General features: G+C 46.9%; 1 protein-coding gene across 1 annotated transcript in view; it reads left to right on the top strand.

The window, feature by feature from the left end:
• The window catches only part of CHMP1B (charged multivesicular body protein 1B), a 340,861-nt gene that overhangs the window by 184,033 nt on the left and 139,006 nt on the right, over nt 1-17,822 (top strand). The window contains exons 4-5 of the mRNA XM_069612907.1: nt 2,750-2,818; nt 2,911-3,018. Of these exons, the coding sequence (XP_069469008.1) occupies nt 2,750-2,818; nt 2,911-3,018 (177 nt within the window). The remainder of the gene's footprint in view (nt 1-2,749; nt 2,819-2,910; nt 3,019-17,822) is intronic.

Here is a 17,822-nt window from a genome sequence, read left to right as displayed (position 1 = left end):
GTTGGGGTAGGCTTGGCTTGGGGGGGAAGAGGGAGTCAGAGGGATGGAGAGGGGGAGGTCAGAGGAGATCAAGACATTGAGTGTGTGCCCTGCAGAGTGAGTCGGGCCATAGGGCAGGATAGGCAGGGAGAGGGAGTCAATCACGGAAGAGTACAGAGGAGGAACATGGAGAGTCTAAATGTATGTTGAGCTCACTGAGGAGGAGGAGGAGGAGTTGAGTGGTAGAGGCCAGGAGGGAGGAGGAGAGGACCGCCCACTCAGAGAGAAATTAGGTGATTTGACCTGGAGGCCGGTAGATGGTAGCCACAATAAGAGAATAGGTAGGGGAGAGTGAAAGCCTACAGACCAGGCATTCAAAAAAGAGTAGGTTTGAGTGGGAATGACAGAGGCAGGAATCCACTCAGGAAAGCTCAGGGCAACCCCCACCCCCCCTACCGGACCGGGAGGATCTGGGTGCGGAGAGGATCTTGTAGCCATCAGGGAGGAGAGTGTCAAAGCTCGTGACAGATCTGACAATGAACCATGTCCCAGTAAGACCAAGGACATCAAAGTCTAGTTCTTCAAGGAGGTGGCAGATGTTAGAGGAGTATTTGACAACAGAGCAAGAGTTCAGAGTGGCAATATGAAGAAGGTTCCTAGCCTTAGACCTTCCGGGGAGGGGTACAGATCAGAGGTACGCCCTGCGGAGGAGAAGGAGCCCTAGGAGGTGAGGAGGAGGAGGATGAGGAGAAGAGAGGGGGCAAGGTAGCCAAGGGGGGAGAGGAGGGGACAGCAGGAGATGAGATGAAATTGAGGCGAGGGAAGCGCCTATCAAAGAGGAGATGATTGGCCTGAGGGCCTTTGAACATGACAGTGCCAATTAGGTAGACATTAATGATGACTTTAGAGTAGTCGAAGGAAGCCATGAGATCTTCCCAGTGAGTGTCACCATTAATGGGAGAGGAGGAGATAGGACAGAGCACAGAGATCATATGAGGAGTCCATAGATCTTGCGACGGAACGACAAAGAGGATGACAGTGAGGGTCTGTCTGGAGGGAGCATTGCAGTAATGTCGGCGATAGGAAGACCAGGGTTAGAGTCCAAGATATCCTTTTTGAACTTCTTCCTACCAGACTTGGTGAGAAGGGAAGGATAGTCCATGGAGAAGCAGTTGGAAAAGATAGCAGAAACAGAAAGCGCCATGGGGGTGGATGTGAGGAGAGGATGGGGAAACTGGGGGGCTAAGGCAGGTAGCTGTGGGACAAAATAGTGGTGATGTCTGCCGAACATTGGTAGTGTATTCCATAGAGGGGTTGCAAGAAATGGAAATGATCTGCCACCTGCTTGGTTACGCTTGATGCGTTTATTAACTAGGGAGGGCTTGTACCACTGTAGATGGTGTTTTAAGAAATGCTGGTACTTCGCCATACAAGCATTTATGGTCAACGGTTATAATTTAGAATTAGAACCGTTGTGCAATTGCCAGCCATTGGAGATTTTTTTAGTACAGGAGAGATGTGAAAGTGCCTGTCAACATTAGCCACTATCCTGGCAGCCGAATTTTGCACTACTTTGAGTCGAGCTACTCTATAGGCTGGAGCCCCCAACAACAGGGCATTTCCATAATCTAGTTGACTCCCAATGACTGCTCTAGCTAAGATGGCAACCATGGTATCTGTGATGAAAGGCTTAATCTGTCGGAGCAACTGTATGTAATAATGACCGCCACAAATTGTTGCAGAGATGGGAGCATGAATTCTCTTATCTGAGTTAAGGAATGCCGAATGACTTGGCCTTTTCATTATTGGAATCAAATATGTGCCTAGTGATAAGGAGTCATGGGCGTTTTCCCAATTTCTTTCCACTATTTGGAGTGGCCATCAGCAGCAAATAATGCACAATTTGTTTATGGGAAAGCCAATGTGAAAAATTCACCTTTTACGACACTTTCTCTTTTAAACTTTAACAGGGATTTGTACTAAACTGCATGTTTTGGGGGTCCCAGCTCAAACAATTGCTTCTGAAAATGTCATAATCCATTTTATGGGTCAGAAGTTACTAAACCTAGAACTGCACATTTCCAATGGATTATGGGTTTCACCTTCACTATGGGGAGACTAACATCGCCCTATAATATATATTCTTTAAAAGTCTGTGTGTATTTATATTTTTTTTGGGAGGTGGGGGCCGAGAAGAAGCTTGTTTTTCTAGCATGGATAGCTCCCCCAGCCCATCCTCCCCCCCCCCCCCCCCCCACTGCTGGGACAGCAGGCCCAAGAGCACAGTCTGACAAGAGGACCAATATAAAACTATTGCTTATTTTTTTCAATGTCAACATAATCAATATCATTTTGTGACACACTAATACAAATACTTGCACTCTTATGCAGAATAAATCATTGTTGTTTAACAATAAGAATTTGAAGGATATTATGTTATTTCTAAATATAATTTTCGTTTGTACCCAGTGATTTCATCACTCGAAATAAACATTGAGGGCAAACGCAATTTTTATTTAAAGCCATTATCCAACACTTTTCCAAATATTTTAGGACTGGAGTACGTTTATATAGTTGCACCAACCCTAAAATAGGTTGGGAAGGGTGTTTGGTGGGTTAACCTAAATATTGCTTCACACTCCATGCTCATTTCCAGCAAGGAAATCCCATAGAACCATTTTGGTTTTGTGCTGCATGTCACACCAAAGGCAAAATGCTAATGTTATTAACATGTTTAATATGTCCTTTTTCTGTTCTTCTACCTTTTTAGGTGACCAAGTCGATGGCAGGCGTAGTGAAGTCTATGGATGCTACGTTGAAAAGCATGAACTTGGAGAAGGTTTGTCGAGCTTTTCTAACAGTTTAAATGTTTGTGAGACTGAATATAGCTGTGGACATTTCAACTTGCCTGCCTGCCTTTGATTCCTCTAGATATCTGCCTTAATGGATAAATTTGAACACCAATTTGAAACGCTTGATGTTCAAACACAGCAGATGGAGGATACAATGAGCAGCACTACTACATTAACGACACCTCAAGTGAGTCCTTTCATTCTTCGTTACCGAATGTTCACTGTGCACCATAGCCAAGTCCAAGTGTTGTCACTGTTTTTTTGAAAGGTCAATTGAATGCTGGTAGAATGAGTGCATAGTTTAAGTCTGAACATATTATTAATTACTTTTGGCTATTGGGTGGCACTGAAAGCGCTACCTGCAAAGGCAGAACTATTGTCATTAAAATAAGAGCTTGAAATGGGGGCTGTGATTGCAATTGAGACTGGAGCACAGCATGGCTTCACATCGTACTAGATCCGTTCCTCTAGCCCCTTGGAGAAAGCCTAGCTGAATGGAGCTAGAAAGATTGCATGACAGCATCTGCCTGTGCCCGTGGACCGAGGATGGAGCATTGATGGAGCGTTGACCTTCTGGGTGACATGCTGTGTTGATTGGGTGCGGTAAGCGGTGTCAGCTGAGATAAATATCTAATTCGCTGATAATCTTCTGATAATCTGCCGCCATTTAGCCATTTGCGTGACAAGGAGCCCTCCTTGTTGCTCCTATTTGCCTCTACCTTTGCTCCCATACTCGTAACACACATACCAACACCTACAGTGCCAAAGCAGTGAGTGCAGCCTGCACCCCGCTTAGAGGCACGGTGAGAGTACGGCGTGAGTGGTAATAGTGGCAGCGGTACACCGTGGTAGAACGACTGTGAGGCCTTGTTGAGAAGTGTCACGGCAAGTGTCTGTGCAGGCCACAGAACATGGAAAACAGAGAAAATGGTCCTCAGTACTTTTTTTTTTTTCTTTCGAGTAACTGTGCACGTGACAAACGAAAAAACCTCCCAATGCACAACTTAGTTTGACACAGCAGAGACTGCGGGCAATAGACTTTGATCAGCAGCGTGGGTGCTTTTGCAGGGTGTGCTTTAATGACACACCCAGGCTTGAGAACTGTACACAAGATAATCTTGTGGCCTCCATAAGATTGAATCTTGAGGGGGGCGGCAAGGGACTGGAATGAAAATAGTGGAGGTGGGCTGCAGTTTGGGCCCTTCCTTTGACCTTGTTTTCTTCGTGTGACCCTGCTTCAACAACAATGATGAGGAGGGCGCGGAGCCGGGGTCCGCCTGGGGCCAGGCTAATTAAGCTATCCCTCCAGTATCCTTGTGTAAGCCACACGATAGTTTACAACAAACACCTGACGACGATCATAGGATTACTGACTATTTCCAAAAAATCAGTGGGGCAAGAATCGCTTCCCTGGCAGTAGCCCCAATAAGGTCTGTGTCAATCAGGACTATGCCGATCATACATGCCCCCATATTACGAATGAATGGGCGGTGACTGGGGCCAGGAATGGGAGTCCACAGGAAAAACCGTGGCAGGTCGGCTGGACGTTAACGACCGAAGCATGATTGAGTGCCCTGACTCCGTTCTAATGGACACTTGTAATGAGTAAATTAGGATTCATGCAAGAATGGAGAAAGTGGCATGTAATAAGGGATCTGCCTCCTCCAATCAGATTTAAATATGAACAGCGTCGTTCAGCAGACCTGTGACGCTTCCAGTTTGGGGTCTCTTATGGAGCTGACCAATTTACAGCTTTTCATCAGAACTGGGAGGTATTCCTGCGAATTCACCGATTAATATCGCTTTCGATGCTCATTTTCCACTACTCAATGAGCCAGACTCATCACCGATGCATCATACATTGAGGGAAATTGACGAGAGAATCCGGTCAACACATCCAACGGTTTCTGCCAAAACGCAGAGTGGGTTTTTGCCCTGTTTCTGACAACATGTGTGGAAGTTAAAGCCCATGCTTTGATCCAGGCTGATGTCGACGTGGAAGACCTGGGAGTCAGGGTAGACTGTATATCAAGGCCTGGGGCCGGTAGTTGGGGTGGGGGTAGCTCTGGGCGAAAAGACTGGCATTACCATTGGACGAGAGTTAAAGTTTGATAGCAGTTGTCAAAATCATTGAGGTAGTGGCAGCCCCGCAAAAGGCTCCACATTCCTCTGTTTACCCTGTCACAGAGCGAGAAGTATTCGGGAAATGAGAACCGGATTGACTTTGAAGAAGGCCAGGGAGTGTTGGAATCTGGGGAAACTGGGATGGATTGAAGGTGGTAGGCATAACAAATGTGATGACAATTACCAAAATCCAACCTTGAAAAAATCCTCTAAAACTGCAGAAGAAAAGGAACTCTTCAATAAGATCTTTTACCCGTAACCGGTCTATTGTTGACTCTATGGGTAGGGCCAGGGGTACAAAGAAGACTGTTCAGGGGCATTACTCCGATGTTTGAGGCAATTGTTGGCATCTTGCAGCCCCTTGCTACCCCTACACTTGGGGGGGGGGGGGGGGTTAACTCCACGTGAGGGGGGGCCGATTGACATTGGAAGTGCAGTTATGGTTGACCTTGTGGTGGGTGCTTAGGTGGTGTTGAGACCATTAGTAGAAATAGGAATACAGACAGAAATTGGTTTCCTTGACATCAAAAATGAAAGTGACACCTACTTCTTATGATGATCAGTGTATTGGCTCTAGGGGTTCGGCAGAGACATTGTTGGCCCTCCCCAGGATAGAACTTGCTAATGATGCAAAGATTCAGAGAGCTGACGCATCTATCCAGTCTAATTTGGGAATATATCCTGATTTCTCTGGCATGCTGGTACCGGGAGCAACTCTAAATACTGCACCAATGTGCAGTATACATGTAGGGTCTTCAGCTCAAGTGCTGAGAAAATGACTGTGCACCATGGTGAACGGTTTGCAGCATGCTACTGGTTCCATACGTGGTCAACACCCTAATTTACTATTGCAAACTAGGAATCTTGAGCAATTTGAAGGAGCGCCCATTGTTAAGAACAGGGATTACATTCAACAATCGAGACAAGCAGGGAGTAAGAGACATTTGTGAATGTAATTTGGCACTGATATCGTCCTGTGGGGGTGAGAGAGGAATGGCTTTTGCAGCGCTTCCCCACACGAATGCGAGTGGGGTGGAAAGGATGTTGAAAAATGTTATGTCCCGAAATCCTCTTGGAGGGATCAATCCTTATCTATAAGAAAGAATATCATGGTGCGGGGGAGATCCATGCCAAAGGGAAAGTGAGCCATCTTTGTACTAGACCGGGACCTGGCAGCAGTGCAGTGCACAGTATCTTGCGAAGTGCCTGGAACTCTGATTTTACTGAGGAGCCTACCCGGGGATTACACAAACTGGGTCCCTTTGGCATTGAGATGAGGGTTGATAAGAATACTCCCCCAGATTGGGGGTTCTGTATAAACTTTGAGCCTTTTTGAACGGTCCCCTCTTAGTCTGAATCGTGGTAACATTCTGACCATGTTCTCTGAAATCTCCACACTGTTTTTTTTTTTCTTTTTCTTTGTTGCCCCATATGAAGCCCCTGCACATGCCATGGAGTCTCACAAAGAAGCGTATGGGGATCAAGTATGGGACATTCACGAAAAAGTGCAAGAGTCTTGGCAGAATGACCATTTTGAGCAAAGCCCCCCATCATGGCCAGGGGCAACCTGGACCAGAACGCCATGCTATTCCTAATACCCTCAATCGCTTTCTCTGTATTATGTTTGTGCTCTATCTCTATCTTATGGTAAATATTCACACCCAGATACTTGAATGTCACGGTCTGCCAGGGTATTTGCAGGACGGGGAGCCCCGCCGATGGGGTGCTCCTATACCTTCCCAAGGGGAACAAGCTAGACTTCCCGGGGTTCACCGATATGCCCGAGAGGGTGGCATAACGATCCATCACCTCCAGCACATATTGCATGTTTTCTTCCGGGTAGCACAAGTAGAGAAGCATATCATCTGCATACAGTGATATCAGGTGTGTGCCCCCTGTCGTGCGAATCCCCACCTCCCCGTATTGTTGCCGCAGGCATATTGCTAGCGGCTCTAATGACAGGATGTATAACATGGGTGACCAGGGGCAACCCTGTCTGGTCCCCCTGCTGAGTTGCCATTTGTCTGATATTGTGGGTCCAGTTTTAACTCTTGCAATCAGGGAACTGTATAGCAACTGGGCCCATCTAGTATAGCCTGGTACCATTCCATATCCTTTCAGGGTCACTTTCAACCACGGCCACCGCACTGAATCAATGGCTTTCACCGCGTCCAGCGACACGATAGCCATCTCGCCCGAGTCTTCCTTAGTTTGATCAGTGATATGGTGCAGCCTCCTGTAGTTATCTGTGATATTTCTGCCGGGGACATAACCCGTTTGGTCTGGGTGTATCAACCTGCCGATTACCCTCTTTAGCCTGTTGGCTAGCACTGCCGTGAGTATTTTACTATCCTGATTAAGCATGGACAAGGGCCCGTAGGACCTGCATTCCATGTCTGGCTTACCTGGTTTCAGAGCGGGACGATCACTGCCTCGCGCAGGGACGCCGGCAGTTCCCCTGCTCATAGGCTTCATTAAACATGCCCAGCAGCGGCTGGAGTAGCTCCTGCTTGTATGTTTTATAAAATTCGCTGGGTAACCCATCCGACCCGGGCGCTTGGCATGTAGGGAATTGTTGGATCACCGCCTCCAGTTCGTCCGTGGTAATGGGGTCGTCTAAGTCTGTGCGTTCTAGGTCATCCAAGGTGCAAACCCCACATCCTCTATTGTTTCCAGTATTTCCTGGCTCATATCCTCTCCTGTATCCTCATACAATCGTCTATAGTACTTGCGGAACTCCCCGTTTACCCCCCCCCTGGGTGTTATAAATTTGACCTTCCGCATCCCTCTCTCTGATCGTCGAACGGGGGGTCTCATTTTTGTATGGACAGGCCAGTAGTTTACCTGGCTTATCCCCCCTGTATGTAACCTCTCCGTATATTTCTTATAATTTAATTGCATAATCTATCCCAGCGTTCACTACATGCTAACTGTAAGTCTTTTATCTTGGCGCGATTCTCTTGGGCGGTCCTCTCACTTCGAGTAAGGCCTTCCAGCTCTCTTTCTGTTTCCAGCAGTTCCTGTTCAATACCCCCTTGGAGCCCCTTAGATTTTGATAGGTCTACCCCCGCACCACCACCTTGAATGCCTCCCATACTGTTCCCACAGAGTGTACACTGCCCGTATTAATTTCAAAGTATTCCTCGATAGCCATCCTTAGATCCTCTCGAAATGCTGCATCCTGTAGAGCCTCAGTTCTGAGCCTCCATGCCGGGATGTGTGCTCTGGGGGATTGATGTTGCCACTCCACGACCAAAGGCGAATGGTCGGATAATACCCTGTCCTTGTATTCTGCCCCCACCATTTCTCCCGCTATCTCTGCCGCAGCAAACACGTAATCCAACCTTGTGTGCAGGTCATGTGGAGCTGCATAGTGCGAATTCTGCCTATCCGTTGGGTGTCTCCTTCTCCACACATCTTCTAGACCGAGGTCTATCAGTAGTGTCCTCAATGCTTTAGCTGCTGGTGCTGGCTTTCCTAATCTGTCATCTGACCTATCCTTCCTGGGGTTCAGGGTGCAATTGAAATCCCCTCCCCACACCATCGTGCCACCCACCAGGGGGCTAATTTTACTGTATAGGGACCTGAAATATGCCGCTGTATCATGGTTAGGGGCATACAGATTCATAATGCTCACCTCCCTATTTTCCAGGATCCCCGCCACCACCACCATTCTGCCCTCTGGGTCTATTGTCGAGCTGAGCAACTGAAACGGCACGTGCGGTGCCACCCGAGTGATCACCCCTCTTGTATATGCCGAGTATGTGGCACCTATGACATTACCTTTCCATTTTCTTCTGACCACCTCTAGCTTCTCCTTAGTGAGGTGAGTCTCTTGTAGCAAGGCTATGTCAATGCGCATCCTCTTTAAATACATCATCACTTTGTTGTGTTTTAGATAACTATTGAGGCCCCGCACATTCCAGGTCGCCACTCTGAGATTACCCAACGCCATCTACTCGATGTACACCTGCTCCACCCTCCCCGCTGATGTCTTCCCTGATGACCCGTTGTCCGACTCTTAACCCTCCCACCCTCAACAACTCCCCCCCCCTTCCACAACCGTTCCCCTCCCCCCACCCTGCAGAGCCCCAACAAATGCCAAGCTCCATCCCTGGATCTCAGGCCCACCCGCGTCTGGTCCTATCTCGAAGCCGAGAACAAGGACCCCACGGGGCGTCACCGGTCTAACCGTGACCTAACTAATTATACTTCTAAGGGGTTCGAGAGTTGTCTCCCTGGAGCTCCCACACGTCCGAATAGGATAATTGCATCAAACGGATCCTGCCTGCGCATATTTACTGCAACATATTTCCCACAAGCTTTATTTAACACTATATTCAAGTGTCCTGCCAGCATGTATTTGCTGCAACACACTCCCCGCAAGCTTTATTTAATACTAAATTTTAGTCGCAATGTCCTCTGTTAAATCACCAGGAATGACCCAGCTGCGTGCTACTTATCTTCTGCGACTCCTGTCTGGATGTCCGGTTCTTGAGGGCAACCTCGCATGTCCAGCCAGTCCATAGCATCCTCCGGCGTCACGAAGAACAAGGTTTTGCTCTTGTAGAACACTTTCAATTTGGCCGGGTAGAGCAACATATATCTGTGACCGGCCTCTCTCAACCTCCTTTTCACCGCCCCGAAGTTCATCCTGCTGCGCTGTATGTGCAAAGTGTAGTCCGGGTACGCCGTGATTTTCGCCGGTCCCCTTTCTATCGTTCCCCCTTTCCGGAAGAATTCCAGGATCTTTTCCTAGTTCAAAATCTTTGCGATCAGCGGCCGCGGGGGGTGCCCGGGGCGGTCTTCTTGTCAAGGCCCTATGCGCCTTCTCAACAGCAAACTCCTGGGTCAGTGCTCTGCCATTTATTTCCTGCAGAAGCATGGATTCTATATATTCTGTTGGGTTAGGCCCCTCCATTCCTTCCGGCAGGCCGACCATACGAATGTTATTGCGTCTGGCACGCCCTTCCGCCCTGTTCTCCAGGTTGCCCACACGCTGCACGAGGGCATGAAGTTCCGATCTGTGGGCGGCGCATGCCGCCGTATTCGGGGCCATCTCCTTTTCCAGGTTTACGGTGCGCTCCGAGAGCGTGCGCGCATCTTGTCTCAACAGATTGACTTTCTCCTGGATCGCTCCAATTTTGAGGTTCAGGCCCACTTTCAATTCATTCATTGCCAGGCCCAGTTCGGTCTCCCAGGCAATTTTCAAGTCTGCAATCGCTGCCAGCACTTCCTGGATCGTGCCTGGTGTCTCTGCCACTGCAGCAGTAGTGTCCTTGTTTTTACTGCCTTCTGCACCTGTAGGTGTCTTGGCATAGGCCTCCAGCGTGGGCTGTTTGCTTTTGGGTCTGACAGTTTTGTTAGACATCTTGCCACTGCCAGACCTTTTTATTTAGGCGGTGAATAAAACAAACAAAATGTTCCGATTCGCTATCAGTGCCAGTGCTGGGACCATTTATCGGCACTTCTGTCCCTGCGGTGCACTACAATGCAGGACCACACCTCCAATGTGTCTGCCAATTTGTACAGTGGCTCTCCTCACCTGCTGAACTAAGTGTTTGGCAGGCTCCACCTCGTTCTGTACTGGTCCGGGGACATCCGCCACTAGCTTACATCCACAGACTATGCACCATTTGCTGCCTGCCGGGTCTGGGTTTCACTGTCCATTAATGTGGGCAAACTGCTATGCTGAATCTGTACGCTGTTGCATTATCAGCACTGTAGCTAGGTCTTATTGACCCATGTAAGCTTCAATTTCTTGGATCACTGCTGTTGTTAACTGTGCATTTAGCTCAACGCTACTCGTGAAGTTCGAACGCCCTTTTCTACTGCGTTTCTCCAGTCCCGTTCCCTGCCAGCTAATTTGTTTTGTTTTTGTTCTACCCTGGGTGATGTATGGAACGAGTGCCCTTGCTTAACGTCAGCCTGCTTTCCTAAGCGTTCATCAGTTTCCACACTGTGGAGAGCTTTAGACTTCCCCCACTGCTACATTGTATCCGTGCATTAACATCTTCGCTGTGTCTTGGGAGAACGAAAGGTGGGTCAATTAAAATGATGCTTAGGGCGTAGGTTGCGCACGGTTATCTGTAGAAACTGTTACCATGCAAATATTCTGACCCGCCACCTCTCATGTATCGGGCTGCATCCAGCTCACATTTCTATAACACAGAAAGTCCTACTGCCGTGCGCTCCTACAACGCGTTCTGCGGACCATGCGTTTCTTGTTGCAGCGTGTCACAGGGACACTTTTGGTCCTGTGTTTGTTGTTTGTATCTCACGTCGTTCGTCGCACTGTCTTGCCATACGCCACTTGTGTCTTCGGCTCTGCCACTATTATCACGGCGGGACCGGGAGTTATTGCTGGGCTCTCCCCTTAAGTGGCCGCAGACTGCAGATGGATGATGCAATGCTTTGTAAACCGAACTCTGCACTGGCTCCAAGGCCACACCTCCAATGGGGCACTATTTGTTTTATATTTAGGAGTATTCCAGCGACTGCAGCGCATGCGGGCCATTCGTCTGGTGTTGGGAATTACCCCTTGAGTTCCATGAGATTAGTTTGAACCCTTCCTTTGGCCCATCAGCATTATGCAGCCTCTTCTCACCAGCCTCCTGCATTATCAATACAGGAGCCTCACAAGAATCATGCAATTTGCTTCACCCAGAGGGCAGAAGTGAGAAGCCCAGTCAATACTGTTGTGGACTTTAGGCTCTGCATGATTCTCAACCAACCTGGGGCCCTGAACCCGAGAATTCACTGTGATTCTGAAGTCAATCCTGTTCACCTCTCCACACTGTTTGCACACCTTATCTTCAAAATGCTCTATGTCGAAGCCCAAAGAATTTAATTTGCCCGTTTGACATAACCAGATCGATCACCATTCTTGATCCAAAATGCAGAATACACCCGTCAACCATCCAGCGGTCTGAAAACTTCATTCGATGTCGATGTCAAACGAAGACAAACTTAGTGTGGAGATGGGGGCGTGGCTGAGCGGCCATGGGATAAGTCGTGTTTCACTTGGGCTCCCGCAGATCCTACATGATCCTTCATTGCACGTATGCAGAGACCCTTTGAAACCTGTTCTGGTGAAGTGCAGTTAAATGTGCGTTTTTAAGGCTATTTTGAACTTTGTTGACTGCATTCATTTATATTACCATTTAACATCTGTAAGGGCGTCCCTAATAATGCTCACACCAGAATCAATACGGCCAAAGGTGATCTTGTAAGGATAACAAGTTTAATCTTACAAATGGGGATGGAAGTAGCAAAGTACACTGCTGCCTGAACGTTCTTCTCCTGTCCCTTATCCCGTTCCTTCCTGCCAAAGTGGTCTCAAGCAGGGGGTATATATAGGTCCAGCTTGCCATGGTGATGTCACTGGAGCTGGATCATGACTTCATCCCAATTCGTCCTTTTTCCATAATAGGGACGCTCCAAACCCTTCATTCTTATTTGTCAGGGCATGCGTATCTATTTTGCTAGCTACCTACAAACATACTGCAGCTCATGCTTTCCTCAATTTGCTAACTATGCAAAAAATACACTGCAGCTCTGCAGACTTGTACAAACCTTGATGCCTAGCCCAAGGAAAACTAAACATGGTTTTCCATGTATATACATTTTTCATTCATTCTATCCATATTCCACTCACCCTGCTCACAGAATCTGCGTCCTGTAGTTTCCTTCACAATTTAGACTTAAACTTGATCTCTAAATGCAATTTGCTGCACAAAACATGCATGTCCTAATTTTAACCCGCATGGACCCTTGACGGACAGTGGACACCTGGTGAGTCAGTTCGTACTTTGGCCACAGTGAAGAACACCGCACACCTAAGTGCCTGTGGTCTATTTAGATCCCACAGGCCGCATTCCTTCTGGGGAGGAGCACTAACTAAGCTTTAACAATGCCTAGGATCTGACATTACAAATCTATCCATCTAATGGTTAATTGTGCCTTTATATATCCTTCTGTAGACAATAACTTCCTTCTTCAGTGCTCGCCTATGTCTATGTGATTATGCTTGCATGAGAGAGCCTTCCCAGTGCCTTTCTCCCCCCTAATGCGTTATAGTGCCTTGAAGATGTCTTGCCTAATTCTAATGCGCTTATAGAAACTGAGATTGCTAATGTAAGCTACCTTGACTTGATGGAAACACAATATGCAAGGTCTTTATATATTGGGTTTAGCGTGTGCACCTTGGGTTACATAAGAACAGTCAGGAATTTTATGCATGATGACCACTGTATTTATTATGTACATGCAATTGAATTGCTTCAACACTTTATTTGTTTCATGTACAAGTGCATATTTAAAGCCAATCATGAGGGAACACTGTGTGATGACGCTCTAGGATGCCATGCATCTGTGCAAATTAAAGATGTTCTTAGCTGTTGCTATTTTTTAATTCAGAGAGCCTGGCTCAGAAGATATACCAGTTTATATGCCCTTTGAGCATGCTACTGTATTAGTTGATTTCAACTGTGTATTCCTATCCTCTGTGCAAATATTTTAAATGTATAGTATGTTCCCAAAATCATTTTTGGATAGCAGCAAGATCAGAGGATGCATTATTGTCTTGCAAAACAATTACCAGGACAGGAAGCTAACTCTACCAGAGCAAAGCCACAACAGCCTGACCTTCCCACCAGACCTCCACCTTTTATAGACTATGCCCTCATCTCACAGTTGAAACAAAGTAGTAACTTTCTAGAATAGAAACTGCAGTATTAGAATTGGGGAGGAAAACGTCCCTCCAGTGTCCAGTTACCAAAGCTCGGCAAGTCCTTCAAAGAGGATTTCCCCTTGTTCATAAATCACCTGGCATACTCCTTCTGGAAAGATCCCGCAGGACGATACCTGGAATCGCAATCTTTCCCTGCTGCATGTTCTGCTGAATTTCTATTTATCGTAGCCTTGTGTTCACTTTCCAAGTACCTCCATATCATGTGACTTCAGAAGGTGACTGCAATTTGTTTTGCTGATTCTCATGTCCCATTTCCAAAATATGAACAAGCAACAGGGAAACATTAGGTATTATGTCTGTCAGTGAACGTAGCATGATTGGTTTTCTTTAGAAATGTAGTTATATAAGCTGTAAAGTAGGAAAGTAAAATGTAATTGACTATATGCTGGACTAAATGTTATACACTCTGGGTCCAATTGGTCACATGACCTTGACACATATACATAATTGAACAAATTCTCTCTCAAGCCTCCCTTTCACATTACGGTGGAACACCATCATTTCTACACTGCCTCACCCTGTTACATATCACAAAGGCTTTATGGGAACTGGGTTTACGTGTACAGACCATTATTATTCTCTGCTACAGTCTAAATATCAGTACTCCTCAGGATATTGATTTCTTTCTGAAGGACATCATCTTTCCTGTTAAGGTCTACACCCTCTCTTCTGTTACAATAGACTATCGTATATTCTGGCGTATAAGACGACTTTTTAACCAGGAAAATCTTTTCATAAGTCAGTGGTCGTCTCATACGCCAGGTGTCATTTTTTATAGGGCGGGTATATCCCAAACTCTAGATTTTAACCGGAAAAGTTGGGTCATCTTATACTCCCAGTCTTATATGCCGGAATATACGGTATAGATTTCCCTTAGTAGTTGGGGAAGGTCTGGAAGTATATATATTTTCATTATCCTTTCTATAAAACTACCTGCAACATTAAGAAATTAATCCTGCTGGAAGAACAGAAAGAAGTAATTGCCTTACAATGGCAAAGGCCATTGATTTTTCTTTGGTACTGCTACTACGCATAACATGCATATCATTCTTTGGTACTGTTGGTGCATACCACATCAGAGGGAGTTCACAAGGTGGAATACGGAGTGGGTCCTGAAAAGCTTGTTTCTCCTCATCGGAGACTGTTTCTAAAAGATGGGTCTGTCTCTTTAAAGCAGTTATTTTCTGAACCTGCGGTAGAAGTTGTAATTAATTATCCCGGCTCTATCTCTTCAGTTGGGTAAAAACGCTGCTACGTTTGAATACGCACATGCGTTTATATAGCGGAGCCGCAATTGAAAATTTATTGGATATCTACCTACCATATATAAAGAACTAGTGCCAAGCCTCCTCAGCATTGGAAGAAGAGCTTTTGCTCGAAACACGTGTCGGCTGCTGTTTGAATTGCATTAAACTACGCCGCAAATTTCTTTAATAAAAATCCACAAATTCTGCAGAACTTGAACACCATGCCTCCCGCTACACAGGCGTCTAATTCCAACATAACGCCTACAACCTCTGAGTCACAGGCATCAGGTGTACCCTATAAAAAGAGATCTCTCCCCACCATAGAATTGAACCACCACACAAGACTCCTCGTGTCTCCTATGATCTTTATGATCAGGATGTCGGGGATGAGAAATACTTGGAGGAGAGTGGAACCCCCTTATAGGGACATCGAGGGTTACCACGACGGGGAAGAGGACGACCAAGACCAGGAAGACTCTGAGTCTGTAGTTTTTGCAATGGACTCTCCAGTCCCGCAAGAGCCTGTCCTACCAGACTCCCCTGTTGATAGCTAACCACTATTTAATGATATACTAATAAGGGCGGCAGAGCATTTTGGCATCGAAACACAAAACGTCCAACAGGACAAAGATTTTGCTGAAAATATGTTAGCTGATAAAAAAAAACCAGCAACCCAGTTCATCCCCCTGCTCAAATCGGTCCAAAGAAGGATCCAACCTTCCCTAGAACAACCTAACGATACCAGGGCAGTAAACCCTAGGATCCAAAAGCTCTTCAGACCTGCACCTTCCGACCCCTATATATAAGGGGACATCTTCGACCTGACTCTGGTCGTTACCACCACCCGCAAAAGAGCTGGTACCCCCTTGTCCTCCTGAGGCCCCTCCGGACAAGGAGAGCAAAAAATATGCCCTGGGCAGGAAGATGGCGTCCACTGCAGCATACCAGGCACCTATAGCAAACAACTCCACCTTGCTATCCAGCTATGACTGCACAAAGTGGGATGAGGTAAAAGCACTAGCAGAGTCAGTGCCTGATCCACTAAAAGCAAAACTCTCCCTTCTGGTTGCCGAAGGCAGAGCTAGAGCAAGCGTCCTCTTAAAGAATAACTTCGATGCAGCTGACAACGCAGGATGCGTTATTGCTGAAGACACCATTTTAAAACGACATGTCTGGCTTAGACAATCAGGGTTTAAACTTGAGACTCAAGCTACCCTACTAAATATGCCAGTGGAGCAAAACGTATTATTTGGGAAGACAGTTGAAGATGCCCTCAAGTCTGCCAAGGATGAATGAGACCCTCAAATCACTTGGTCAACTGACTTAATAGACCACCACAAAGAGGTGGTAGTAATTTTCGTCTCTTTCTGGGGCAACACGCGCAAAGAGGAACAGGATACAACCAAAACCAAGGTTCCTCTTGGAATACAAATCAACAAGCCACCCAGGGTTACCCCAGGGGTCGGAGCAGGGCCCACGGAAGAGGGAGAGGTTTCCCCACCAGAGGTGGAGGGACACCCTCTAAGCAATGACGCCCCGCTACGGGTTCCCTCCCTTGCCTCCCAAGTCGGGGGACGAATATCGTTTTACACCCACACATGGGAGGCTATAATATTGGACAAATGGGTGTTATCAACGGTTAATAGGGGTTATTGTATAGAGCTTCAAGGAAGACGTCAAACCTCCCCCCACGCCAAAAGAAACCATTGCAGGAAGAATTTACCCTGCTAGAAGAGGTGAAAGTTCTACTCCTCAAGGACGCCATCAAGCTTGTGCCACACAAGGAGGTAAACAAGGGTATTTATTCAACGTACTTCCTTGTTCCAAACAAAGATCTGACCATGCGCCCGGTACTAGACCTGCACCCGGTAAACAAATTTGTAAAACCACAAAAATTTCGCATGACAACGCTATAAGAAGTAATCCCTCTATTAAAAAGGGGGATTACATGGCAACATTGGACATGAAAGATGCCTATTTTCATATCTCAATGTTCCCAGCGCACAGAAGATTCTTGCGATTCCAAGTAGCAGACCAAAACTATCAGTTCAAGGTACCGCCCTTCGGTATAGCCTCGGCTCCAAGGGTGTTCACCAAAGTACTAGTGGTGGTGGCATGGCACCTACGCAGGGAGTCAAACCCAGTGTACCCTTACCTGGACAACTGGCTGATCATGGGAGAAAACTACCAGCTTTGCAAGACGAACACGCAAAGGACAATAGACCTTCTCCAATTGGGCTTCTCAATAAACGAGGAAACAGTGAAGTCTGATACCAAACACATCAAAACATTTCCTAGGAGCTGTATTAGATACAAGGACAGGTTTAGCCTACCCATCCATGGAAAGAGTGCAAAATATGCTTCGGCAAATACCCTAGTATCAAGCCGGTCTCCGGATAAGCGTATGCAAAGCAATGCGCCTGCTGGGTATGATGGCATCATGCATTTACCTAGTCCCCCACGGGCGCCTGCGCATGCGAAAAATGCAGGAATGGTTGGCGAAACAATGGTGTCAGGCAAGTGGTCAGTGGGACGATCTAGTAGTTGTTTCGCCAACACTGATTCAGAACTTCTGCTGGTGGTCAAGGGAAAATCTACTCAGTCAACCCCTTCCATGAACCGGAAGCACACGCGGTCGTCAAGACAGAAGCGTCCCTTTCCAGGTGGGGGTCCCACTATCTTCACCACACAGCACACGGCCTGTGGTCACAAGTGACTGCACAGAAACACACAAATGTTCAGGAGTTATTGGCAGTCCTCAAAGCCCTACAAGCCTTCGAGGAACATCTAACAAACATGTCGGTGCAAGTCCTAACAGACAGCACAACCGCAATGTTCTATGTCAACAAACAAGGAGGTACACACTCT

Source organism: Ambystoma mexicanum, chromosome 5p (genome assembly GCF_040938575.1).
Source record: "Ambystoma mexicanum isolate Mex_15411 chromosome 5p, UKY_AmexF1_1, whole genome shotgun sequence".
NCBI classification, from domain to species: domain Eukaryota; kingdom Metazoa; phylum Chordata; class Amphibia; order Caudata; family Ambystomatidae; genus Ambystoma; species Ambystoma mexicanum.
The sequence above is the reverse complement of the archived record's forward strand: the minus strand, read 5'-3'. Positions and strand labels throughout refer to the sequence as shown.